The 26,816-nt window shown below is 47.4% G+C and overlaps 3 protein-coding genes across 7 annotated transcripts; 2 read left to right on the top strand and 1 right to left on the bottom strand.

Annotated features, from left to right (window-relative positions):
- On the top strand, nt 1–5,989 carry TMCO6 (transmembrane and coiled-coil domains 6). 5 transcript variants are annotated; one of them, XM_070414822.1, is made up of 12 exons: nt 1–144; nt 266–378; nt 2,559–2,674; nt 2,765–2,948; nt 3,194–3,298; nt 3,460–3,545; nt 3,774–3,890; nt 4,131–4,242; nt 4,478–4,541; nt 4,683–4,777; nt 5,144–5,311; nt 5,560–5,989. In XM_070414822.1, the coding sequence occupies exons 1-12, from the start codon at nt 60–62 to the stop codon at nt 5,671–5,673; spliced, it is 1,359 nt and encodes a 452-aa protein (XP_070270923.1). In that variant the 5' UTR covers nt 1–59; the 3' UTR covers nt 5,674–5,989. The 5 variants fall into 5 exon arrangements, with proteins under 5 accessions (XP_070270923.1, XP_070270925.1, XP_070270926.1 ...); XM_070414826.1 differs by having other exon boundaries at nt 40–144; nt 4,355–4,541; XM_070414824.1 differs by lacking the exon at nt 2,765–2,948 and having other exon boundaries at nt 4,355–4,541.
- Nucleotides 5,990–6,061: 72 nt separating this feature from the next.
- NDUFA2 (NADH:ubiquinone oxidoreductase subunit A2) lies at nt 6,062–9,997 on the bottom strand. Its single transcript, XM_070414830.1, has 3 exons — nt 9,851–9,997; nt 9,623–9,729; nt 6,062–6,258 (listed from the first exon to the last, which is right to left on the bottom strand). Exons 1-3 carry the CDS (start codon nt 9,961–9,963, stop codon nt 6,167–6,169), a joined length of 312 nt encoding a protein of 103 aa, XP_070270931.1. The 5' UTR covers nt 9,964–9,997; the 3' UTR covers nt 6,062–6,166.
- A 146-nt stretch (nt 9,998–10,143) lies between these two features.
- On the top strand, nt 10,144–23,978 carry IK (IK cytokine). The gene is made up of 20 exons (XM_070414821.1): nt 10,144–10,252; nt 10,811–10,877; nt 13,991–14,083; nt 14,744–14,803; nt 16,097–16,264; nt 16,422–16,536; nt 17,648–17,718; nt 17,825–17,871; nt 18,726–18,889; nt 19,974–20,082; nt 20,409–20,448; nt 20,612–20,831; nt 21,080–21,098; nt 21,569–21,647; nt 21,923–22,003; nt 22,254–22,311; nt 23,111–23,199; nt 23,401–23,509; nt 23,678–23,712; nt 23,800–23,978. The coding sequence occupies exons 1-20, from the start codon at nt 10,237–10,239 to the stop codon at nt 23,825–23,827; spliced, it is 1,668 nt and encodes a 555-aa protein (XP_070270922.1). The 5' UTR covers nt 10,144–10,236; the 3' UTR covers nt 23,828–23,978.
- The last annotated feature ends 2,838 nt before the right edge of the window (nt 23,979–26,816 follow it).

Here is a 26,816-nt window from a genome sequence, read left to right as displayed (position 1 = left end):
TGTTCTCCGGGACTGCGTTCCCAGCCGTGCGTCCGGTCGGAGTTTCCTCCAGCTCCACCATGTTGAGCCCACGGCAAGGCCTTCTCAGGCCGGTGGGATGCGGGGTGGAGGAGCTGCGGCGCCGCCGGCGGGAGCGGGAGGCAGGTGCGGGCGGGGAGGGAACACGGGAGGGTGGGGTATGGCGGTGGGAGGCCCCTGGGTGGGAGATGGGGTTCTCGGTCCTGGGTGCCCCTCCGTTGCCCCCAGCCGACTCCTTTGTCCCCAGCACTGCGGCGGGCGCGGAGGGAGCAGCAGCTGGTCAGCAAGAGGCTGCTGAGAGACGACACCCCAGAGGAAGCCGAAGGGGAATGTGTGGCCTCGGTCCTCGGGGAAGCCGAGGTGAGGGGGTCCGGGTGCGCGGTGAGGTCCATACGGGCTGGCGCCAAATTCCCTCCTCGAGGACTCGAGGTCGTCCCCAAACCTGAATGCGGTCCCTTCAACCTCCAGTGCGCCAAACCAGAAACTGGGGTGTCAACCTTCCACCCCATCCCGGCTCCTTCCCACATCAGTCCTTCAAGGCCTAGCCGTTTTTTACCTCGTAAAGAGCTCTGAAGTTTTGTGTTTTTTTTTTTAATTCTCACCCGAGAATATTTTCCCATTGATTTTTTTTTTTTTTTTGAGAGAGAGAGAGAGTGGAAGGGAGGGGGAAAGATAGAGAGAAACATCGATGTGTCACATCGCTAGAGAGACACATCCTTGGTTGCCTCGTGTATGCGTCCTGTCCAGGGCCAGGGATCGTCCAAGGCCAAGTACGTTCCCTTGATCGGAATGGAACCGGGAATCCTTCAGTCCTTGGCCCGACGCTCTATCCACTGAGCCAAACCGGTTAGGGCAAGAGCTCTGAAGGTTTTACATGCCTCCCCATCGCAGCTCTCCACCACCCTCCAGTGGATACTTACTGCAGCCTCCTAACCGGTCATCTGCATCTATGCCGCCCTCAAGTTCATTCTGCATACATCAGTCAGATGCCTCTTTTAAAAATAGAGACCAAACTCCTTTCTGTGACCTATAAAGTTCAGCCTGGTCTAACCTCTACCAACCCCAACCTTATCAATTTACTCATCTCAGCCAAAGTCCCCTTTTCAGTTCTTGGAACAATATACCAGGCTCTTTCCTGTCTCAAGGCCTTTGCCTTTGCTGTGTCTCAAGTGGGTCCCTTTTGGTATTTTGTCTTAACAACCTGTTTACAGAATATTAATCATCCTAATTTGTTTATCATTTCTCCAACTAATTTTTAAGTCCACAGGAACCTAGACTCTATCTTTGTCATCATTGAAAACTCAGATGCCTGCACAATATTTGGCATATAGGAGATGCTCAGTATTTATTAAGTGAATGAAAGAATTGGTTTTAGTTCATTTATTCATTCAACAAGCATTGGGCCTCCCCTGTTTGTATAATCATTTTGTTTGTTTGATTTTAAATATATCTTTATTGTTTCCAGAGAGGAAGGGAGAGGGAGAGAGAGGGAGAGGTGAAAACATCAATGAGAGAGAATCATCAATGGGCTCACAACCTAGGCATATGCCCCTACCGGGAATTGAACGTGACTTCCTGGTTCATAGGTCAACTCTCAACCACTGAGTCACGCTGGCAGGGTTGTATTATCTATGTTTATAAATATAGTTCACAAAGCACTTACACCTGGGTTATACCATTTATTCATTGTGTACTTACTTTATGCCAAGAACTGTGCTGGGGCCTGAGGTACACAAGAGGAAAACAGTCCCCTTCTTTGAAGTGTTCACAGCCCATGAAAGAGACATGAGGCACGATAGAAACCCCTAAGTCTGCCACAGGAAGGGAGAAAAGGCTAATTCCCCAAAGGCAGTGACAGGAGCAGAAATCTGAAGCGAGTGGAAGACCCAGGGAGGGTATGCCAGGCAGAAGAAACAGATTGTGCAAAATCTTTTCGTTTTACTAGTAAATATATTTTTATTGATTTTAGAGAAGAAGGGAGAGGGAGAGACAGAAAAAAAACATCAATGATGAGAGAGAATCATTGATTGGCTGCCTTCTGCACTCACACAATTGGGGATGGAGCTCACAACTCAGGCATGTGCCCTGACCAGGAATTGAACCGTGACCTCCTGGTTCATAGGTCAACGCTCAATCACTAAGCCACACTGGCTGGGTTGATTGTGCAAAATCTTGGCAGCACTAAAAAGTCATGTTATGCTAGGTGTTAGGGTACAGGCTGCATGGGGAGAATGATGAGGAGTAGGTTATGCCAGGCTGAGAGGTTTAAATATTATCCTTGAAGAAAATAGGATAGAAGTTACTCATATTTTTTTCAGGTGAGAAACTGATGTTTGGTCCTTTATAGATTAAGTGGCTGGGCTGATTCCCTCTTCTTTCCACTCTACTGCGCTGTTGGCACTTATTAGCCATATTAGTGTGAATGACAAGTTCTAGGGATGGTGCAATATTGGAAGGCTCACAGGTGAAATAGGCAGAGCAGGTCTTGATTTGCTTTCTGGCAACTGTGTGTTGCCATCTCTCCCTGCCCCTGGCTCTAGATCCAGCAGTTCCTGAGGTTAGCCCAGCGGGGGACAGAGGAAAAGGAGAGAGAAGGAGCTCTGGTCAGCCTTCGCCGAGGCTTGCAGCACCCAGAGACACAGCAGACCTTCATCAGGTCAGTGGGTGGCTGGGGTTCTAAGGGATGGATAGGAGTTGGAGGGGAGGGGTCACAGGCTGAGCAGTGCTCTGGTACTCACTCATGTAGGCTGGAGGGCAGCATGCGGACCCTGGTCGGGCTCCTGACCAGCAACCAGGCCCTGCTGCAGCTTGAGGCGGCTCGGTGCCTTCACGAGCTCTCTCATTCTGAGCAGTCTGAGGTGGCTGAGGCCTGCCTGCCAGCCACGTCCTACCTTCTCACCTACCTCGCCGGTCACAGCGCAGACCTTATAGTAAGCCCTGTCACTTCTACCTTGTTTTTGGCTTGAGTTTAAAAATTGTGTCTTTGGGTCCAGTTTGAGCTGGCAGGTGGGAGAAGAAAACCTGTTTCCCCTGATGCCCACAGCCATGTACACACCAATCATCTTCTATCTTCCGGTGCCCAGAGCCTGGAGAACAGGGCTGCTCCATCTTCCCCATCCCCACCCCCACCCTGGCTTAACATGGGCCAAGCCCAGTGCTTTTGTTCTGCTCTCAGGAGCTCTGTCTGTATACACTGGGTAACCTGATTGTGGAGAGTGAAGCTGGGAGAAGGCAGCTCCTGCCACAGGGCATTGTTCCAGCCTTGGCTTCCTGCATCCAGGTGAGTGTCCACCCTGACTCTCCTGAACAGCCCTCCCCTTACTTCTCTGCACAAGCCCCAGCTGCTCTGGTTAGGCAGTTCCAGCCACTGCCATATGCTGAGGGGTTGGAAATCTTCCGGCCTAGCTTCCAGAGCCAGATCCCTACCCTGTCTCCTTCTAGTCCCCCCATCTGGCTGTGCTGGAAGCCCTTGGATATGCCTTGTCCCAGCTGCTGCAGGCTAAGGAAGCGCCAAAGAAGATCATCCCGTAAGTAGAACTGTCTCCAGATGTGCAGTCAGGAGTGACCCATTTGGTAGTGTAGCCCCCAAGACCTGATGAAGTCTGGTTCCAACGCTGTTGTACATTTAACCCCATGTGGCTGGCTGGGAAGGGCTTTTGGTTTGGACACTTTCCCACCTGCTATTAGGGTTTGGGAAGAGTGACAGGCATCTTGCCTTCTGTGGTTTCTACTCAGAGCTCTGCTTCTTCCCGCAGTTCCGTCCTGGCCTCCCCTATTCCGGAGCATATGCTGCAACTATTGCAACCTGGACCAAAGCTGAACTCTGGGGTCGCTGTGGAGTTTGCCTGGTGCCTTCACTACATCATCTGCAGGTAACACAGACCAGTTGGGAAAGTGCCACAGACCTTTCACGGGTTCCCTTCATGACACTCAGGTGTTTGAACTTTGGTTTCTGGAATTATTGTGGTGAAAATGCCCCCTCTCAATAATTCCATGAAAGGTCTTCCTTTCATGGTCTCCTCTTCTTGGAATCCAGGAAACCCACAGACCTAGGCTGTTTGCAAGCTTAAAGGTGGGAATGGCTTAGTAACTACTTGCTTCTTATTGCCCAGCCAGGTCAATAATGCCCTGCTCATCACCCATGGGGCTGTCTCCACTCTGGGGCTGCTACTGTTGTACTTGGCTGGGACTGTCCAGAGTTCTGAAGATGCAGGACTGGAGTTGGTAGGTGAAGAGGACAGGTCAAGATCTGCACAACCTTTCTTCCTACTGTTCCTCTTCCAGTGCGCAGGGAGTCCCCTCCTCCTTACACCTGACCCCCAACTTGTCTTTGCAGCTGGTGTGCCCTGTGCTTCGGTGTCTAAGCAACTTGCTAACAGAGGAAGCGGTGGAAGCTGGGGGAGGGCAGGTGCAGCTCAGAGATGAGCGTGTCGTGGTATCCGTATTTATCCTTCTGCAGTTCCTCCTCCAGAAACACCCCAGCCTGCTTCCTGAGGGCCTTTGGCTTCTTAATAACCTCACTGGTAAGAGCCATAATCTGCCTAGGCTGGACCTTTAGGTACTGGGAAAACTTCCTTGTGGCTTGGACTGAGGTGGGTAGGATTGAGAGGGGGCATTTTCAGGCTGCAGTTAGGGGGACTTCACCCTGACATTTTTCCTTTCAGCAAAGAGCCCTAGCATCTGTACGTCCTTGCTCTCCCTGGATCTGATCAAGCCTCTCTTGCAGTTGTTGCCAGTATCCAATGTGGTGAGCGTATTGGTAGGTATTGGGAGTCATCTGAGCCCAAGGTCTAGTGGCTGAAGTGTAAACAGTAGGAGCTCAGAAGTGCCCTTACCTGAGAGCTGGCAGGTGGTATAGTATGGATGGCCTCAGGGCTAGACCCATCTGGGTGTGAGTCCCTAAACTGGTTTACTAGATACTATTCTTGGGAAAATCAACTAACCATCTTAAACTTCAGTTTCCTGATTTATAATTAGGAATAATACATGAGGGCAGTTGTGATTACAGAACTTGCTTATGAAATTGCTTGGCACAGTGTCTTGGGCATGTGGTCAGCACTCTATATTTTTTGCCGTCATTGGCTTTCATCCTTTTTGGGGACTGTGTATATACATCTGTCTACAGGTGCTCACAGTTCTGTGCAACGTTGCAGAGAAGGGTCCTGCTTATTGCCAGCATCTGTGGCCAGGGCCCCTGCTCCCCTCCTTGCTGGACACATTGGCCTTCTCTGACACTGAAGTAGTAGGCCAGAGTTTGGAGCTGCTGCAACTGCTGTTCCTCTACCAGCCAGAGGTTGGTTTCTCGTCCTGTTGTCAATCCTTGTTCTGAAGCTTCTAGCCTCACCATGGTCCCTTTCCTTCCAGTTCTAACTATAGCCACTTCTCTGGACCTGGCTAGCCTGTGTCTAGGTCAGATCCTACAGCCTCTTGCTGGGAATGTACCCTTCCCCAAGAAGAGGTGGGCTAACCCATAAGGCTATGGGAATTGAGTGTCAGGGCACAGAGACCCAGGTGTCGAATCCTTTTCTTCCCTGCCTTTAGGCTGCCCAGGCCTTCCTGCAGCAATCAGGGCTGCAGGCCCTTAAAAGGCACGAGGAGGAAGCACAGCTCCAGGACCGAGTGCATGCTCTCCAGCAGACAGCTCTTCATAGATGACCTGGCTTCTCAGTGTCACTTTACTCCACTCCCCCACCCCTCAGCTTCTGTGCCCCATGGAGCCCCTTATGGGGGTGGGAGGGTTAGTGACCATAATGAGGCCTCATGTTCTCTGATTCCACATCTAAGCCTAAACCAAGACCTTTAGACTCCAGCCCTCCCTTTCACTCAGCACTGTCCAGACAGGATCAGAGGGAAGTGGGTGTGGGCTACTTATTCTAGGGCCCTGGAATCTCTCTTTTTTCTTTGGTTTTGTTTTGCTTTAGCAGCTGGTAGCTTTTGATGGGGCAGAATAAAGTTTTATTTTTATATTAAACTGCTTTGTCTCAGTGGTTGCATAATAAGGGGTAGAGGTGGAATGAGGTAAAGAACATCCTGAGACAGCATCTTACAGCACAAGCTTTATAAACAACAGAACACATTTTTCCATATTGTAATCAGTCCAGCAGAGCCCAGGCTGTGGAGTTGTTGCTCATAGTCCTCAGCGAAGGCTTCAGGCTTTGCCACTTAGCACATTCTCTAGGGCTCTGGTTACCTGATCAGCACTAAAGTTGTTCAAGGAGACATTCTTCTCTTGGCCAAATGCTGGAGAGAAAGAGAGGTGACTAAGTATCCACTCTGCACCGTGGGGGCTAGCAGAGTATAACAACAGGTCTTTGTCATGAACTTAAGGTGTTGTTACCATAGGAAGGGTAGTAAAAAGATGACCAAGGGGGATTTAGTATGCCTAGAATTTCCCCCTTGGGCCTCAAGCACATCTAGGAAGCCTAGGTCCAACTAGAATTTTGGCTGATTGTGGGTGGCCACAATGGTAAGGAAGGTGCTTTAAGGAAATGTTAAGGGGCACAGCAGGCATTTATTACCACGTGAGCAGTGCATTATATGGACCTAATCTTGGCAGGATACCCACTCTGTGGTTCCCATAGACCATCCAGTCTAATGCACTATAGCTATTTGAGTCCATCTCTTCTAGTCTACTGGTTTTTGAAAGGAGAACCTTTCTCCTCCTTCAGTTTTTACTGCTTGGCATTACTACACATGCCCACTGTTAGAACCAATCTGCCTTAGGTGTGACTTCCCTCTTTCTCCAGACATTCCTAGGGCAAGGTGTTAAAAACCATGATTAGCCCTGACCAGTTTGGCTCAATGGATGGAGCGTCAGCCTTTGGACTCAAGGGTCCCGAGTTCGATTCCGGTCAAGGGCATGTACCTTGGTTGCGGGCGCATCCCCAGTGGGGAGTGTGCAGGAGGCAGCTGATCGATGTTTCTCTCTCAACGATGTTTCTGGCTTTCTATCCCTCTCCCTTCCTCTCTGTAAAAACAAACAAACAAACAAACAAAAAACCATGATTAGTCCGGCTGGTGTGGCTCAGTGGATGAGCATGGACCCATGAATCAGGAGGTTACAGTTCCATTCTCTGTCAGGACACATGCCCCTGGTTTCGGGTTCGATCCCCCATGTGGGTATGCAGGAGACGGCCGGTCACTGATTCTCTCTCATCACTGATGTTTCTATCCCTCTCTGCCTCTCCCTTCCTCTCTCTCAAATCAATAAAAAAATTATATTTTTTAAAAAATGATTAAAATACCACTATTCAGTATGTATAAATATTGATTGCATGCCTACTAAGTGTTAGGCAACATGAAAGTAATTTTCAGATTGTAGCAAATTGGAATAGGTAATTGTTACAGATTAGTAAGAAACCAGGAAAACTCCAGGACTTAAGGAATAGGGAAAGATAGTTAAACAGTAGTTTGCAGCCACCTAGTATATCCTATTTTCCCTAAACCAAGGATGCTTAATAGTATAGGGAGACAGATAACAAATCTAATTAAGTGCCATTTGCCAACCACACAGACAAGAGAATAAATCTCATTTTGGTAGATCATAAAGCTAATGAACATTCTATTGATCTTGTGTAAGACCTGCCCTAAACACCCAGCCTTTGAAATGCCTGAAAAGCCCAGCTGATATGGCTCAATGGTTGAGCCTCAATCTATGAACCAGGAGGTTATGGTTCAATTCCCGGTCAGGGCACATGCCAGGGCTGTAGGCTCAATCCCCAATATGGGGTGTGCAGGAGGCAGCCGATCAATGATTCTCTCTCATCACTGATGTTTCTCCCTCTTCTTTCCTCTCTGAAATCAATAAAAAATACATATATATTATAAAATAAAATGCCTGAAAAGGGCCCTGGCCAGTTGCTAAGCGGTTAGAGCGGAGTTCCACTAAAGGGTCATGGGTTTGATTCCTGGTCAAGGGCACATACCTTAGTTGCAGGTCCGATCCCCCACCCTGGTCAGGTGTGTGGGGGAGGCAACCAGTAGATGTGTCTCTCTCACATCGATGTTTCTCTCCCTTCTCCCTCCCTTCCACTCTCTCTAAAGATCAATGGAAAAAAATATCCTTGGGTGAGGATTCATCAAAAAATAAAACAAAATGCCTGAAAAGGAAGGTCCCAGGGTGCTCTCCCTCCAGGGAGCACACCTGTGCCATTCCCTTCGCCCTCTCCTTCCCCCACTGACACGTGTCCCCTAACCTCTAAGGGACCCATAAGACTTGCAACCGAGGGAGCAATGGTCCTTGTTTCACTGTCCTTGCTGAAGTCAGTAAATTCTTGCTTGCTTTTCTACATTTTGTCTCTGTTTTGTTAATTCTCAGCCGAGGATATTTGTGCCATTGGTTTGCAGAGAGTGGGAGGGAGGGAGGGGGAGAGAGAAAAACATCGATGTGAGAGACACAACCTTTAGTTGCCAGCCGAACTCATCCCCCCGCCCCTCACATACACACACTGGAGTGGGCATGAAGCAGCAACAGGTACATGTTCATGACTGGGTATCAAACCTGCGACCTTTCAGTGAGCAGGCCGATGCTCTAATCATAATACCAACCAGGACCACATTTTGTCCCTTGATTGAAATCTTTCCCTCAAGACAAGAACTGAGGGTCTCCTCCTCTGGCCAGTAACAGTAATATGATAAAAAGGAGGTAGGGGCAATGTTACATAACTGGTCTGGGAATGCCTTTTTGAAGAGATGATATATCAACTCAGAACTGAAAATAACAACCTGAATAAGGAGCCAGCCATGGATGTCTGGCAGAAGTGCATTCTAGGAACATATATGTAAAGGTGCAACCCGGTTGTATCCAGCTACATAACCCTCTCATATAATGAAGATTAAGTGAGATTTGGGTAGGAAAGCACCCAGCACAGAGCCTAGCATTAAGTTTCAACACAGAATCATTACTTTAGGTTTTCATTACTGAGATCCTAACTCTCCACCTGGACTGGCACTGCCCACACATAATCTGGAAGGACCTACATTGACGAGAACTGACCAGCACCTCTTCTTCCCCCGTCCGAAACCTCTTCTGGATTAAAAAAATGACAGCTCCTGTTCCCTAAGTAGGACGGGGCCGCCTCCACACGGCTGTTACCCAGGACACAAAGCATCCTATAACCCAGTGGTTCTCAACCTTCCTAATGCCGCGACCCTTTAATACAGTTCCTAATGCCGCGACCCTTTAATATGTTGCGGTGACCCCCAACCATAAAATTATTTTCGTTGCTACTTCATAACTGTAATTTTGCTACTGTTATGAATCGTAATGTAAGTATCTGATATGCAGGATGTATTTTCATTGTTACAAATTGAACATAATTAAAGCATAGTGATTAATCACAAAAACAATATGTAATTATGTATTTTCCGATGGTCTTAGGCGACCGCCCAAAGGGGTCGCGACCCACAGGTTGTAATATAATCGTACAAACGTGATAATATAATCGTACACACGTAAATCTCCTTATTGGCAACAAGGTCAAAAGCAAGGTCAAAGCCTCAGTTCCGGCCTCTCTACAAGTTTGTGTTTGACCGTGGGCGGCGGTTTCTCTTCTCGAACCCGTTTCCCCACCGGGGCCCCAAGCCCCCAGCGTCCTGCACTCACCGTAGCGGGCCCAGAGCTTGGGCTGCACGTCGGAGCACTCGCGGATGAGGATGGGCAGGTCGGGGTTCGCCTTCTTCAGCTCCACATAGCGTTTCTCGATGAAGTCCCTGCGGGGCCCGAGAAAGCGCCGCGCGTACGGTGTGGGCGCGGGCCTTCCCAAACGCCCGGGAGGTCGAGGTCGTGACCCCGAAGCCCCGGAGCCCGCCCGCCCACTACGCTGCGCCTCACCTGACGCCCTGGCTGCCAGGCGAGCGCTGGCATAAGTGGATGCGAATCTCCCGTAGACCCAGCTTGGCCCCGACGCCCCGACTCGCCGCCGCCGCCGCCGCCGCCGCCGCCATCTCCGCTGGTACCCAAGCCCCTGCCCAGGCCTTCCGGCCAAGTCCTCCAGACCGACCAATCGCGGACCTCCAGTCCCGCGATAGCTGGGCTGACGTAAGGGGGCGGGGCCACGTGTAGCTACTGTAGGGCGCCGCGGTGTCCTCCAGTTTCCTGGCGAGAGTGTGGAGCGCAAGGCACTGTGGGTTGTTTGCGGAGGTGCATTGTGGGGAGAAGGCTGTCGCTGCTCTGTTGTTGGAGACTGAGTGCTTCGTGGCGTTGAGACCGCCGACAAAATGCCGGAGCGGGATAGTAAGTATCGGATTATCTGCCCTTTCTCCTCTGAGGAACTCGGGACACTTGGCGCGTTCTTTTGGCTTTAAACCGGGTGTGTGTTCGGGTGGGTGGAGAAGGGCCGGAGTGACGCCTGGAGCCGGGGAAGCCGTTGGGCCCCGAGTGAGGCTGGGCAGCCCAGACCGTCTCTAAGTCTCGTCTTTGCCCCAGGAGACGGCAGATAGAGCTGATCCGTGAACTTTTCTCCCCTTCTCCCCAACCCGGTATCACTTAATTTGGGTTGAGCCAATTTGTCTCTTACGTGGCATCTTAGATGTTATCCGGAGGAAATCTTTGCTGAACCTCCCGCGCTGGTTTAGGGGTCCCCTCCTCTGGGCCCCTACAACCCTTTGTATTTTTTCCACTTCATTACTTACTGCATTGGATTGTTACTGTCGTTCTTGCCTTTTCTTCCTCACTAGATTGTGAGCAATTTGACAGGAAAGCAAATCTGTATTGTTCACTGTTAAATCCCCGACTTTTGCACAGGACCTGACACAAGAGATTGATTGAATTTATGCTAATTCTTTTTCTTAGGTGAACCGTTCTCCAACCCTTTGGCCCCAGATGGCCACGATGTGGATGATCCTCACTCCTTCCACCAGTGAGTGTTTTGACCTAGGACCATGGGAAAAAGGTGGACAATGAGCAGGGTGGAGGTGGAGGTGGTGGTGGTGATGGTCAAAGAATCCTGAGTGTCTTGTCAGCAAGGATGGTCAAAAAATTGTACCCCTTGCCCCTTTAATAGGATCCCTGCAGGCCAGGCCTCTAGTATGCATATAAGATCTTTGTTTAATCACTTCCCGCCCTCCCCCTCTCCCCTTCCCTCTGAGATTCATCAGTCTGTTCCCTGTTTTCCTGCCTGTGTATTGAGTGTCTGCCCCCTGGCAGTCATTGCTCGTCATAGCTGTTGGACGGTCGCTTAGGCTTTTATGTATATAGTAGAGGCCCAGTGCACAAAATTCATGCATTGGTGGGGGAGGCCCCTCAGCATGGCCTGCACCCTCTCGCAATCTGGGACCCCTGGCCCCTAACCACTTGCCTGCCTGATCGCCCCTAACTGCCTCGGCCCCCACCACCGTGGCTTTGTCCGGAAGGTCGTTTGGCTGTCTGGTCTAATTAGCATATTATACTTTTATTATAGATAGATGCTAGTAATTGGCCATATATAAACGAATGGAATTGTTTGGTCATAGGATGTACACATTTAAATCTATAATAATAAAAGTGTAATATGCAAATCGACCTAATGACTGAACAGCAGAACAACCGTCTGATCTTCCAGACAACCACACTATGACATGCACTGGCACCAGGCCAGCCAAGGAGGGTGCGATGCAATTGGTTGGGGGGCCCCACCTTCGCCCCATGACCGCCCCGCAGAGGGAGACCCAGGCCACCCTCTGTGGGGCGATTGATGGGGGTGGCTCCATGATCGATCACCCTGCAGAGGGAGACCCAAGCCACCAGCCAGCGGGGCGATTGGGAGGAAAGCGGGGGGCAATCGCAGAGCCCCGTGATCCAGTCACCCCAAAGAGGGAGGCCCAGGCTACCCGGCTGGCAGCACTGCGGTGTGTGGGCAGGGCCTCCCTCTGCACAGTGATCAATTGTGGAGCCCCGGCTGGGTGGGCAGGGCCACCAGCCAGCGATGCTGTGGTGGGTGTGCAGGGCCAGCCAGCGATTGCCCCACAGAGGGAGACCCAGGCCAGCCAAGCAATCGTACCCCATGCCTGTCTCCTGCAGAGGGAGATCAGTGGCAGGGGAGTGGGGGCACTGCCGCACAGATGGCAAGCAGTGGCAGTGGTGGGGGTGGGGCCAGCTACTAGCAGGGTGGGAGTTGGGGGAGTGGGGTGGGGGAAGGAAAGCCCCAATAGGCCCTGATTGCCGGCCAGGCCTAGGGACCCTACCCAAAGGGTCCTGGATTGCAAGAGGGTGCAGGCCGGGCTGAGGGACACACACACACACACACCCACCCACACCCCGTGCACAAGTTTCATGCAATGGGCCTCTAGTTTTAATATATACTGTCAGATTGCCCTCCAAATAGATTCTAGTTACATTTTATCAGCAGTGTATGAAACTATCCACTTTTCAAATTCTCTCTCATAGTTAATTTATCAAATGTTTTTAAAAATTAACTCTGAAAAATAAATAAAAATTAGCACTCTGGCCCTAGCTGTTTGGCTCAGTGGATAGAGTGTTGGCCTGGGAATTGAAGAGTCCCAGGTTCGATTACAGTCAAGGGCACATGCCTGAGTTGTGAGCTTGATCCCCAGTAGGGGTTGTGCAAGAGGCAGCCAATTAGTGAGTCACTCATCATTGATGTTTCTTTTTTTAATATATTTTATTGATTTTTTACAGAGAGGAAGGGAGAGAGATAGAGAGTTAGAAACATCGATGAGAGAGAAACATCGATCAGCTGCTCCTGCATATCTCCTCCTGGGGATGTGCTCGCAACCCAGGTACATGCCCTTGACCGGAATCGAACCTGGGACCTTTCAGTCCGCAGGCTGACGCTCTATCCACTGAGCCAAACCAGTTTCGGCGATCATTGATGTTTCTATCTCTCTCCCCTCTCCCTTCCTCTCTGAAATCAATAAAAATATATTTTAAAAAAAGTCATAAGAGATTAAGTCTAAGATTAGAAATCAACTCTTTGAGAAAATAAGATAATAGTTTTTTTAAAAAAATATATTTTATTGATTTTTTACAGAGAGGAAGGGAGAGGGATAGAGAGTTAGAAACATCGATGAGAGAGAAACATTGATCAGCTGCCTCCTGCACACCCCCTATTGGGGATGTGCCCGCAACCCAGGTACATGCCCTTGACCGGAATCGAACCTGGGACCTTTCAGTCCGCAGGCCGACGCTCTATCCACTGAGCCAAACCGGTTTCGGCAAGATAATAGTTTTTTAAAAAATTAGCACTCTGATGCATTAGAAGTGGCATGTTTGTTTGGTTAATTCTCTCCTGAGGATTTTTTCCGTTGTTTTTTAAAAAATATATATTTTTATTGATTTCAGAGAGGAAGCGAGAGGGAGAGAGATAGAAACATCAATAGTGAGAGAGAATCATTGATTGGCTGCCTCTTGCAGGCCCCATACTAGGGATCCAGCCCATAACCCAGGCATGTACCCTGACTGGAAATTGAACCATGACCTCCCGGTTCATGGGTCTCATAGCTTGACACTCAACCACTGAGCAATGCCGGCTGGGCTTGCCATTTACTTTTTTAGAGAGAGTGGAAAAGAAGGAGAGAGAGAGAAAAAAAAAATCCATGTGAAAAAGACACATAGATTGGTTGCCTCCTGAACATGCCCCAATGGGGCTGGGGATTGAACCTGCAACCCAGGTACATGCCCTTGATTGGGAATTGAACCTGAGACCCTTTGGTGCTTGAACTGATGCTCTAAGCAAAACTGGACAAGGTGTGGCATGTTTTTTCTTTTTTATTGTTTAGTGATTTGAGAGACAGAACAATATTGATCTGTTGTTCTACTTATTTATGCATTCATTGGTTGATTCTTGCATGACCAGGCATGGAACCTGCATCCTTGGCCTATTGGGATGGTGCTCTAATCAACTGAGCTACCTCATCAGATGGCATGTTTTTGTTTTAAGTTGTATTTTCTTATTTCCAGTAAAATTAGCCATTTTTTTGCATATTTTTTTCCAAATCTTATTGGGTACTAATGTTTAAAATCTTTGCCTTCTAGATCAAAACTCACTAATGAAGACTTCAGGAAACTTCTCATGACCCCAAGGGCTGCACCTACCTCTGCACCACCCTCGAAGTCACGTCACCATGAGTAAGCTCTGGGGTGATCCAACCTGTCTCCCATCTCCTTCCTACAGAAAACCTACTGATCTAGGTGTCTTAGGAACTGGAAGGCTAGTTCTTTTTGAACAAAGCCTGTGGTTCTGATTCTTTCTTTCTGGAGATTGAAGCTCCGTGGAGCCTGGCATGCTCTGGGATCCCCTTCTTCTCAGAATATGTTCCATGAACCACTTGTACTAGAGTTGCTGCTGGTGCTTAAATAGGCAGATTTCTGGTCCCATTCTACCCCATGGACTCAGATTTGGAGGCAAATATTTTGGGGTACATAATTTTAATAGTCCTTTAAGTGGTTACAATCCTCTCTAAAGTGAGAACCACTCACCTACAAATATTAACATGGATCTTTCCTGATTGAAACTCTTGCTTTGGCCAGTGTTCTAGACCAGCGGTCGCCAACTAGGTGTTGTACGGACCACTGGTGGTCCATGAGGTCCAAAAGGTTGGCGACTGCTGGTTTAAGGAAACCTTTGGAGCAGTGGTTGCCAACCGGTGGTCCACAGACCACTGGTGGTCTCTGAGGTCCGAAAGGTTGGCGATGGCTGTTCTAGACCTTTCTTCATCCCTCACGGCCACTTAGGGTTTCCGGGGCTGTGGTAATATTTTGCTATCAGTGAGTTTCTTTCTCTTCTAGGATGCCAAGGGAGTACAATGAGGATGAAGACCCAGCTGCACGACGGAGAAAAAAGAAAAGGTGAAGGAAGGATGGAGGAGTGTGGGTTTTTTTGTTTGTTTTTGGTAAATCTTCATGAGGATATTTTTTCCCATTGATTTGTAGAGAGTGTGGAAGGGAGACAGAGAGAGACATCGATTGGTTGCCTCCCACGTGCGCTCCAACCGGGGCCAGGGATTGAACTTGCAACCCAGGTATATGCCCTTGACTGGGAATCGAACCCACAATCATTCAGTGTAAGGGCTGGCGCTCTATCCATTCAGCGACACTGGCCAGGGCAGCCTTGGGTTTTAATTTGGACAGTGTCACATGGATGTTTCTCTCTCTTTCTCCCTCTCACTCCCTCCCTCCCACTCTCTCTTAAAAGACTAGAGACTGAGGTTTTCCTTTTCATAAGACTGCTTTCATGGTGGAGAGGAGTGATATGTGGAGTGGTAGTTTAGGGTTTTGGTGTTTTAATCTCCTTTTTACCAGTTTCTAGCAGAATAACCTTAGCATTTTGTGTAACCTTTCTAATCCTCAATATTATGGGGAGAATAGAGCTAGTGATAAAAACTTTTATCAGGTTGTCATGAGGATCAACTGTGGTAATACATGTAAACACTTAGTACCAGTGCCTGGCATATAGTAACCACCCCATAAATCTTGGCTGCCATCATCATCATCATTATTTACATGATACTAAACTTTCTGGACCTATACTTTGCTTTCCTCTCTTCTGGGGGAGGACCAGCAAGGACTGATTTATTTTCTCTTGAAATTTGGAAGGAGATAATAATTGGGATGACTTCATGCTTGCCCTATAGAGATTCAGTGATATAGAGTTGGGTGGCATTAAAGAATTCTAAAGTGACAGATGGAGTGTCCTGAGGTGGTAGATGGAACAGTGTTATATATGAGGTGGAAGGTGCTGTAGTTGTGATTTTGAGGACTATCAAGAGGTGACCAGCAGTTCTATCACCATAAATGAGCTTTCACTATAGAGAGTTGGATAAAGGTATAGGGCAGTGATGGCGAACTTTTTGAGCTTGGCGTGTCAGCATTTTGAAAAACCCTAACTTAACTCTAGTGCCGTGTCACATATAGAAATTTTTTGATATTTGCAACCATAGTAAAACAAAGATTTATATTTTTGATATTTATTTTGTATATTTAAATGCCATTTAACAAAGAAAAATCAACCAAAAAAATGAGTTCAGAGGTGACACGCGTGTCATAGGCTCGCCATCACTGGTATAGGGAAACAGGAATAGTACTATTGATGCTGAGATAGCAGCTGGTAAGCTTTACACATTTGCCTTTCTCTGGTCATAGTTATTATGCCAAGCTTCGTCAACAAGAAATTGAGAGAGAGAGAGAACTAGCAGAGAAGTACCGGGACCGAGCCAAGGAACGGCGAGATGGCGTGAATAAAGACTATGAGGAAACTGAGCTGATCAGCACCACAGCTAACTACAGGGCTGTGGGCCCCACTGCTGAGGCGTGAGTACCATGGGGGCCAGGGCATGGTTTCCTCGGCACCCCAGAGTCATATATTCTTCCTCACACTTTCCCTGCTATTGAGCCCACATCAAGCCATTTCAAAAGGCATTTGCCACCCAGAAAGGACTGTTCTAATGTGGCCTCTCTCATTATATAGGGACAAATCAGCTGCAGAAAAGAGAAGACAGTTGATCCAGGAGTCCAAATTCTTGGGTGGTGACATGGAACACACCCATTTGGTGAAAGGCTTGGATTTTGCTCTGCTTCAAAAGGTGAGTCTTGGTGTGAGTGAGTGGAGAGTGATACTAGAATGGTGAATGCTCTTGTATGGGCCTTCCAGGGTGAGAAGGGAGACTACTGTTAGTTCAGACTCTCTAGAACAGTGGTTCTCAACCTCCTGGCCCTTTAAATACTATTCTTGGGGGGGGAAAAGGGTGGGGGATGCGGGAAGAGACTGGACAAAAATCGTGCACCTATGGATGAGGACAGTGGGGAGCAGGGTGAGGGCGGAGGGGGGTGGGGTGGCAACCGGGTGGAGGGGAGCTATGGAGGGGGAAAAACAGGAACAACTGTAATAATCTGAACAATAAATATTTAATTAAAAAAAAAAATAAATAAATACAGTTCCTCATGTTGTGACCCAACCATAAAATTATTTTCGTTGCTACTTCATAACTGTAATGTTGCTACTGTTATGAATCGTAATGTAAATATCTGATATGCAGGATGGTCTTAGGCGACCCCTGTGAAAGGGTCGTTCGACTGCCAAAGGGGTCTCGACCCACAGGTTGAGAACCGCTGCTCTAGAAGATGGCCCCTCTGTAGGACTAATTGCTATTTATTCTTCAAGTATCAGTTTCAATTTTCTTTTCTTGGGGAAACCTTCCTTGGTCACCGAGGTATGGTTAAGTTCCTCCACTCTTTACCTCCCACTTCCTGCACCCTTGCATACCTCTTCTGTTTCACTTACTGCAGTTATCACACTTTGTTGTTTAATTGTTAAATTTGTCTGTCTTGCCCTAGCCGGTTTGGCTTGGTGGATAGAGCATTGGCCTGTAGACTGAAGGGTCAGGTTCGATTTCCGTTAAGGGCACGTGCCTGGATTGTGGGCTCAATCCCCAGTAGGGAGCGTGCAGGAGGCAGCCGATTAATGATTCTTTCCCATCATTGATGTTTCTATCTCTCTCCCTCTCCCTTCCTCTCTGAAATTATTAAAAATATATTTTTAAAAAACTTGTCTGTCTCTCATGCTATAAGCTGCATTAGGGCAAGGATTATATTGTCTTGTTTAGTATTGAGTTCTTGGTTCCTGGGGCAGTGTGGTATAGTGTAAATATACTGTAAAATTATTACATGTCTAAACTCTACTTGCTTTCCTTTTAGGTACGAGCTGAGATTGCCAGCAAAGAGAAAGAGGAGGAAGAACTAATGGAAAAGCCCCAGAAGGAAACCAAGTATGTAAATATCAGGGAGAACTTGAGGGTTTAGATAGGTGGGACATAAAGTACGAACACATTTGGCCAAAAAAAAAAAAATTTTTTTATTTTTCTTTCTTTTCAGGAAAGATGAAGATCCTGAAAATAAAATTGAATTTAAAACACGTTTGGGTGAGTACAGAATTTCTACACTAGTGGCTCTGCATTCTGGATGAATTGTAGGGCATTTAGTGCTCTGGGAGGATATGCTTCCCCGTTCCCTCAGCTTATTTTCCTCTTTTGTTGCTCCTAAGCCAGCTACTTCCAATAAAACACTCTAATACAATTCAGACTTGGACTTAGGTATTTCATATGTTATTAATGCCTCCTTAGTTAGGTTGGAAGCTCTTTCAGATTAGGGCTTATACTTTAAGGGAGGTAGCATTATTGCTGATTACAAATTCAGAATTTGCAATCTGAGAGAACTGGGTTTGAATCCTGATGATGACACCACACTAGGCAGGTGATTTTTGGCATCTGTGTTCATTTCTCAGTGTCTGTTTGTCCATGGCAAAATGGGTTAATGTTCATCTCATGGGATTACTGGGAGGAAGAGAAGTAATATAGGCAACATGCCTACTAAGAGCTGGTTTTTCATTCATCATCAGTATCACTTTAAACCTCATTCTTATTCCTCACAGGGCCCAATACAATGATAGGCTCATAGTGCCCTTGAGAAGGCAATGGGGAAAAGCGGATAGGAGCTCAGGCTTTGGAGTTAGACTGCCTGGGTTTCATTCTTTGCTTTGCCACTTGGTAGCTATATGACTTTCAGTAAATCACTTAACTCTCAGCCTTCGTGTTCTCATCAGTTAAAGGTGATGATAAGGTCCGTCTCTCTGGGCTGTTGTGAAAACTGAATGAAGCAAAGCAAAGCATGCATAGCACTTGGCATGATGACAGGCACAGAGTGAGCACTCAATAAATGGCAGCTGCTCTTATAGAAGGTTCTCATTGGCTCTTTGCTGCTCTTCCTCTTTCCATAGGCCGCAATGTATACCGCATGCTCTTCAAAAGCAAGGCATATGAGCGGAATGAGCTGTTCCTACCGGGTCGCATGGCCTACGTGGTAGACCTGGATGATGAGTATGCTGACACAGACATCCCTACCACTCTTATCCGCAGCAAAGCTGACTGCCCCACCATGGAGGTGAGTAACCCAAATCCTGAAAGCCTTGCACATGAGTCTCAAACCTGGAAATTAGCTTTAATTCTGCCTCAGCCTCATGGACCACATTTAACCCATCACCAAGTTCTGTTCACTTTTCATCTCCTAAATTTCAATTGAATCTATTCACTTTTCTCCATCTTCCCCAATAACATTCTAGACTAAGCCATCATCTCTTGCTGGAACTGTTAAAAGTGGCTCTTGGCCAGCACCCGGCCACAAAAAAAAAAAAAAAAAAAAGTGGCTCTTGCCCTTGCCCGGTGCTCAGTTGGTTGGAGCATTGTCTCACACACCAAAAGGTTGTGGGTTCAGTTCCTGGTCAGGGTGTGTATTGGAGGCAGCTGATCAATGTTTCCTCCCCCCGCACCCCCCCTCCTCTTTCTCTAAAATTAATAAACATAACCTCGGGTGAGAATTTTTTTAAAAGGCTCCTAATTGGTTTCACTTCCACTCTGGTTTCCTTCTAATATTTTATTTATTTTTAATTATTACTGAGATGAAATTCACATGCCATACAATTTGCCTTTTTAAAGTGTACAGTTCAATGGCTTTTAGTATATTCATAATATTGTGCTACTATTATCCCAATTTTAAAACATTTTTATCACCCCCAAAAGAAACCCTGTACTTTGTAGCCATCACCTTCCACCACCTCAATCTCTCCATCCCCATTTTACACATGGCCACAGGAATCATCAAAACAGGAATTTTTGTCTCACCACAGTTTCAAAGCTTCCATTGACTTCTCACTGTTAGAATAAAGAGCAAAATTTTTATTGTGGCCTATGAGCCTTTGCATCTTTTGGTCTTTCCAGCCTTTTTCACCTTGCTTCCCTGTTGTTGGTTTTCCAGTCATCCTGGATTTCTTAAATGTGCTAGAATCACTTTTGACCCAGGCCTTTGTGCATGTTGTTTCATCTCTTTGGAATGTCCTCTCACAGCACCTCCTTTCCTAGTCTTTACCTACCTAATTCTAACTCATCCTTTAATTTGTTTAGTGAGTGAATGAAAAAGTGAAGAGATTCCTGCTCAGTGGAATAACTTTCTTGTTTCTTGGGGTTTTCAGGCTCAAACCACGCTTACTACAAATGACATTGTCATCAGCAAGCTCACCCAGATTCTTTCCTACTTGAGGCAGGGTACTCGCAACAAGAAGCTCAAGAAGAAGGATAAAGGTAACCTGACGGGTTAGGAAGAGGAACCTTACCCCTGGAGGGGCATTTGAGGATGGAACCAAGGTCTCCTGGAGCCTCTGTCTCCAGAACATTGGGAGGCTCCTGGGGAACAGGAAAATGAGAGCAATGGAGTATCTATACATCCAGTTTCTGTCTGTTTGACCCACTCAGGAGGCAGTGGTTAACTCTGAGGCATGAGAAGGGAAAATCTGGGTAGTGTTCGTTGTCCCACCTTCTAAACAGGTGTTTAAAAGGGCATTGAGAATTAGAGAGCATGGTGAGGCTGAGTGGGAATTAATGAGTCTTTCTCATTCTTCACATTTTAGGGAAACTGGAAGAGAAGAAACCCCCTGAGGCTGACATGAAGTATGTATCCTAGCCCATCATCTGATCTGAGGGAGGGAGGGAGGGGGCTATGTGCTTCGTGTCTTCAGCATTTTGGGGGGGGCCTTGTGAGAATCTAGAGAAATGGCCAGGGGAAGTGGAATTAATTGTGTGTGATTTTGACAGCTAATCTCTGTTTTCCTAGTATATTCGAAGACATTGGGGATTATGTGCCCTCCACAACCAAGACACCTCGGGACAAGGAGAGGGAACGATATCGGGAACGGGAGCGTGATCGGGATAGAGACAGAGACCGGGACAGAGAGCGGGAGCGAGAACGAGATCGGGAGCGGGAACGGGACCGAGAGAGAGAGGAAGAGAAGAAGAGGCACAGCTACTTTGAGAAGCCCAAAGTGGATGATGAGGTGAGATGTGGCCCCTAGTACCAGGTGATAGTGCTGCCTATCTCTGCCTGCCCGGCCGGCACAGGACCTCTCTGTTATATAGGCACCTCATGGCTTCATGGAAGCAACTGGGGGTCAACTAATCCAGGATAGGAACCATCCTGGAAATGGGGACAGCGGAGGGTAGGGAATTGATTCGGACTTGGGGGTAGAGGAGGAGTGGGAATCCCTCATGGTGATACTGACCTCAGTTTCTATTTTCTTTCCAGCCCATGGATGTTGACAAAGGTAAGTTGTGTCCAAGGCATCTTGCATTAGCTCCAGCTGTCCTGCTTTCCCCTGGGCTAAGACTTGGACCTAGAGCTCATAGCTGGCAAGGGTGGGATTGGGGGACTTTCTGGTCCTGGGTTCTCATAAGATTCCTGTCTTGCTATATGGAGTAGACAGAAGATAAGTCTGGAGTTCCCTCCATCTTGCTGGGTAGTGACAGGGCATATCTGCTCTATTAGATATAAATTCTTCAGCTGTGGAGTCTTGATATGATGTGAGGCAGGTTGAATGGGCAATATTCTGAGCACACTACCCCAACTCAACCAGAGTAGTTCATTATTAGTTGGGATTTGATTAACATTTTGATAGCAAAAAGATTCTATTGCTTAAAAACTGTTTTTATGAAAGCTATAGGTTGAAAGGGTGTTGTAGGGAAGAGGCTGAAATTCCTCGTTTCAGTGTCTTAATAGAATTCTCTTTTCCCCCAGGACCTGGATCTGCCAAGGAGTTGATCAAATCAATCAATGAAAAGTTTGCTGGTTCTGCTGGCTGGGAAGGCACTGAATCATATCCTTTATTTCAATATGTTTTGGGTTTCAGAGAATTGTTCTCTTTTCATTCCAACTCTACCTGCTTCCCTGCTTTCTCACCATCCCACTCCTTCCCTTTTGTGTTGAATTTTGACCAGGATGAACTCATTGTGACTTTCCCCTTTCTCAGAGAACCCATTCAAGTTCACAGTTATCTCCTTAGAGTTTTCATGTTGAGGCTTTTAGTCCTTGGCCCTTCCTGGTTGAAGCTTTTCTGCTACAGGCAGAATTATTTTCTTTAACATAACGTATGCTGAAGAAGCCCGAGGACAAGAAGCAGCTGGGAGATTTCTTTGGCATGTCCAACAGTTATGCTGAGTGCTACCCAGCCACGTACGTAACAAAGAAGGGAGGCCAGGATGATTAGAGAAGAAGTTAGAGTGGAGGGGTTGGGTGAGGTAGAAATTTGATTTGCTGGGATCCAGGGGTACTTCCTACTTGGATGAACTATTCTCTTTGGCTCTGAGTAGGAGGTCTAGGGGGTGGTCATTCCTAGGCATATAGTCTCTTACTTGAGTAGGTGCTCAGATGAAGCATTGGAGTCTGGGTCAGCACCATCTGTTCAACTGTTGGTTCTCTTTAGGATGGATGACATGGCTGTAGACAGTGACGAGGAGGTTGATTACAGCAAAATGGACCAGGTATGGAGTTTGAAGCATGGGAGAGGGGTCTTGGGCAGTTACTCTTTAGTACATGTCCCTTTCCCCATTCCCAAAAGATCTGTGTTTCATTAACTGGTCCTCACTTCTCAGCTGCAGTAATAGGAGCAGCAGCATTGTGGGGTCATGGACAGCTTAACTATTTCAAAGTGTTTCTACAAAAATAAAATGAGATAGAGCCAAAAATATAGTTCTTTTTATTTCCTACAAAGTGCCAGGCTTTGATTTCTATTCTAGGCAGTAAGCAGGTTTTTAGTGCACAAGAAGAAAGGGCTAAAGAAATTGCAGTCTTTTGAAAAATGACTGATTTTATTCTAACCAGCCAGTATTGGAATTTTCTTCCAACTCTTAAAACCCAGCAAACACCATTAATGGTAAAGAAATTTCATCTACTTTTTCCTTATTCTCCCTGCACTACAATGGTTAAGGCCTTTGGTTAATTCCATCTTGGAACCTTGCTTAACCCTGACTCTGCCATTTATTAGTTTTGTGTGGCTATGTCAATTTATTTTACTGCGTATGCCTCAATTTCATGATCAGGAAAATAGAAATATATTTTCTCTTAATAGAGTTTTTGAGAGAATTAAATAAGATAGGTATTTAGTATTCAGAAAAATGCCTGGCACATAATAAGTCTATAGCAAGCATTTATTATTTATTAGGGTAGAATTTATAAATGATGAAATCAGAGACTATGGAAAAACCTGGCTTAATCAGGGACTAAAATTCCATTTCCACTGACATCTCTTCCTTCTCCCTTTGCCATTTTGTCCTGCAACAGGGTAACAAGAAGGGCCCCTTAGGCCGCTGGGACTTCGATACCCAGGAAGAATACAGCGAGTATATGAACAACAAGGAAGCTTTGCCCAAGTGAGTTGGTACTAAATACAGCCAGGATGTGAGGAGAGGGATGGCGTTGGGTGGGCTAGCTCACACCAGGTTGGAGGGTGTGGTCTGGCTGAGACATTTTCAAATAGCTTTCTGCTCACAGGCCCTCTGGGAACACCTTGCTACTGCTATGCAAACTAATGTCTCTGTTGTCTTCCCTCAACTGCCCTTTTTTCCCCTCAGGGCTGCATTCCAGTATGGCATCAAAATGTCTGAGGGGAGGAAAACCAGGCGCTTCAAAGAAACCAATGACAAAGCAGAGCTGGATCGCCAGTGGAAAAAGATTAGTGCAGTAAGTGGGACTGCCTCTCTGGTGGGAGGGGTTCAGCTGGGAGTAGACACTGGTCCATCAATCCAGGAATAGGCCAGGGGCTGGAGAGTCATGGAAGTAGAGAGATCAGCCTTGAGCCTCAGTTGGACTTAAAGTGGCAGTGTAACTATCGACTGTAACTTCTTGCAGATCATTGAGAAGAGGAAGAAGATGGAAGCTGATGGGTGAGCAGCCTTATTCATTCTTTATGGGACTGGGGAATTGCTTACTTTATTTGATCTTAGGCTGACTCATTTATTCTATTACTGCAGGGTTGAAGTGAAAAGACCAAAATACTGATCTCCAGTTCCAACTCCAAGAGTCTTTACAAGGACATGCTTCCCACTGCTTGCTTTCTACAATTCCCAAAAAAGTTGCAAGGTGTTTGTTTGTTTCTGATGTATATATTATTGTTTAATCACTTGGTTCCATTAAAATTGGTTAACCTGCAGTCTTTTCTATATTGTGCACCCTCCACTCCAGGGCCCCTGAGGCACCAAGAAGGATATTAATTTTACTGATTATAGAAAATCACATGCAGAAAGTCAGCTCAGTCCTTTCCTGAGCTATGGTTCTAGACATCTTGACAGTAAGAATGTTTACTAGCTAGGTGCCCAGAGGAGAATGGACAAGAGATAGATGGTTGGTCTCAAATGTCAGACCCATTCAGGCCCATTTGGGGCCCGACTCTTAGGGCAGAGATTCCCTGGGAATTAGGGTGAGCCCAGTGGGCTGCCAGTCTAATCGCAAAGTTTGCACAGCTGAGTGCTAGGTGAAGGCATCTGATGAGAATCACTTGTGGGAACAAAAATCTTTTATGCAATTATGTCCTCCTGGGAGCTTTAATTTCAAGCACAATCACTGCTGCCCTGGCTGAAGGGATACCTTGGGGAATCCCTGTGCTAGGCCATTTTGGTGTACCTGTCAACACCCTGAGAAGTTGACTAAGGCCAGATGTGCTCCCTGGTCTCCAAATCAACTCCATCCCCACTTTTTTCCTTCTCTCTGCTCATTGCCAACACTTTCATCTGGTACTTATAAATAAAGGTCACCACTTTCGGACTGGATCCCTACCTGCCACTGCTTATTCTAAGCCTAAAATTTGTGGGCTCACCAGGTCCAAAGAAAGATAAAGGGCCATCTTAGCCATTGCCTTTATTCTTGATAGGGCAGGGGCACTTAAGAGATTGAAATTGAGCCTTATCTGCAATAGCACCTAGAATGACTAATTTCAGACAGTGACACCCAGCTTTCATGGTTGTAGGCAGTGGTCCTAATTAGGAAAAAAGACAGAGACCTGGCTCAAAATAAGATACCTAGAGTATCACTAAGATAAGACCTGGGGGTTGGTCCTAGCCGGTTTGGCTCAGTGGATAGAGTGTTGGCCTGTGGACAAGGGTCCCAGGTTGAATTCTGGTCAAGGGCACATACCCGGGTTGCGGGCTCGGTCCCCAGTAGGGGGTGTGCAGGAGGCAGTTGATCAATGATTCTCCCTCATTGATGTTTCTCTCCCTCTTCCTTCCTCTCTGAAATTAATATATATATATTTTTAAAAGACCTGGGGGTTGACTGTCAGTGTAAAATCAGTTTCTGCAAGTACTACCAATCTTTATGGAAGTGACTGGTTGACAACACAGTGACAAGGACTTCCAACACACACAGAAATGTCCAGTCACACAGAGGGCATATAGTCTCTCTGAGGTCCCTAACCTCACTCCTTCCGCTTCTCTTTAAGAAGGTTGGGAAATCAGCATATCAGATGTCTTAGAAGGCTTCATACCACAGTGATGTGAGGAGGTTCTCTTCAGCCACAGGAGTTCCTTCTCATCTGCCCCACCATAATGGGTAGTCACACCCTGGCCATATAACTTTATTTTTCCAGGCAAATATTTTTTATCAACTTCCTCCCCTAAAGCACAGGGTGCTCCTCTTTGTGGAACCTTTGTTAACTGGGATGTCCAAAACAACTGCTGTGCCCATTTGCCTCTTCAGCAACTGCCTGCTCTGAGCACAGCTGGCCCGGCCCACTGAAGGTCTGCAGCCTAGCTATAGGAATGGGCAGGGCGCTGTTCAGCCATGAAGATGTCGCGCACAGAGGGCAGCAACTTAGGCATATGCACACATGGGCTGCCTGCCCTCCACGACCCACCGTGTGAAATTCTTGTGGCATAGGCTTTTGCTGCTTCCTGACCAACCTGGCTGACACTGGTCATGGTCTTGGATTTCACCACGCTATGAATGACCGGAGTGTGTCTCTGATCCCGAAGGCATTAAGTCCTTAAGGTTGTGTGACGTGAACTAAAAAATGAGGTTCTATTGTAAGTAACCTCACAGGGTCATCTGATCATAAATGGGCAGGTCATAATGGGTAGTCACACCCTGGTCATATAACTTTTTTTTCCAGGAAAATATAATTTTAGCAACTTCCCTAAAGTGTTTCCGGAGCCGATGAAGCTCTCCTGTTTCTTCTTTTTTTTTTCAATTAACTAATAAATACTTGATTAGAACCTTTGATAACTTACATCTTACTAGCACCCCTTCTGCCCGGCTCCTCCAAGCCTCTGAGAGAGGGAAGCTCTCTCATCTGCTTCCTTTCACCCCGACTTTCCCAGTCCCCTCTGCCCTGGGTCCCATTCGGGCTGAGTGACACTGACACACAATGAGGTCAGGGGAGGTGGCACATGACTCAGTTCCAGGGGCCCAGGTCGCGCTGCTCCCAGTCCTGCACCGAGTTTGCCTGGGTTTGATTTGGTCCTGGGGTGATTCCAGCCTTGCTTCTAGGCTTGCTGGGCAGAAACAGCACTAGTCTCCTGAACATCCCCAAGGAGGGGGGCCTGGTCAAGCGCATGCCCACAGGAGTTGTGTGCCGAGCCCAGGAAGGGGCCTGGGAGAGCCCTCTGTGCACTGGAGTGAGGAGGAAATAGCACTGGGTGCCTGCCCTGTGGCCCTGCTGGCGATGCCGGCAGGGCTGGTGTTATTGTGTCTGCACCCGAGGGTGGGGGGCCAAGGTGTAGGGTGCCGGTTCTAGGTTCCTGGGGTACACCAGCGAGCTAGGTTCTAGGTTCCTGGGGTACCCGGGGGAGAGGCATAGCATAACTGAATTTGAAAAGCCTGGTGTGGTTTTCAGAGGCGAAGAATTAGCCTCCGGGTGGTGGCCAGGCTCACATTCCAACATCCTCGGACAGCGGAGAGCGAGGTGGCACCAGCCAGGTCAGACCTGCCTAACAGCTGCCTGAGAATCAGAGGGGCTCCCCGTGAGTGCAGGAGAGGGGGGCTGTTTTCCCAGATA

Source organism: Myotis yumanensis, unplaced genomic scaffold (genome assembly GCF_028538775.1).
Source record: "Myotis yumanensis isolate MYYU_CA2020_CCGP unplaced genomic scaffold, mMyoYum1.0.hap1 SCAF_5, whole genome shotgun sequence".
Taxonomy (NCBI): domain Eukaryota; kingdom Metazoa; phylum Chordata; class Mammalia; order Chiroptera; family Vespertilionidae; genus Myotis; species Myotis yumanensis.
Note: the sequence above shows the minus strand (reverse complement) of the source record. Positions and strands in the feature narration are given on the sequence as shown.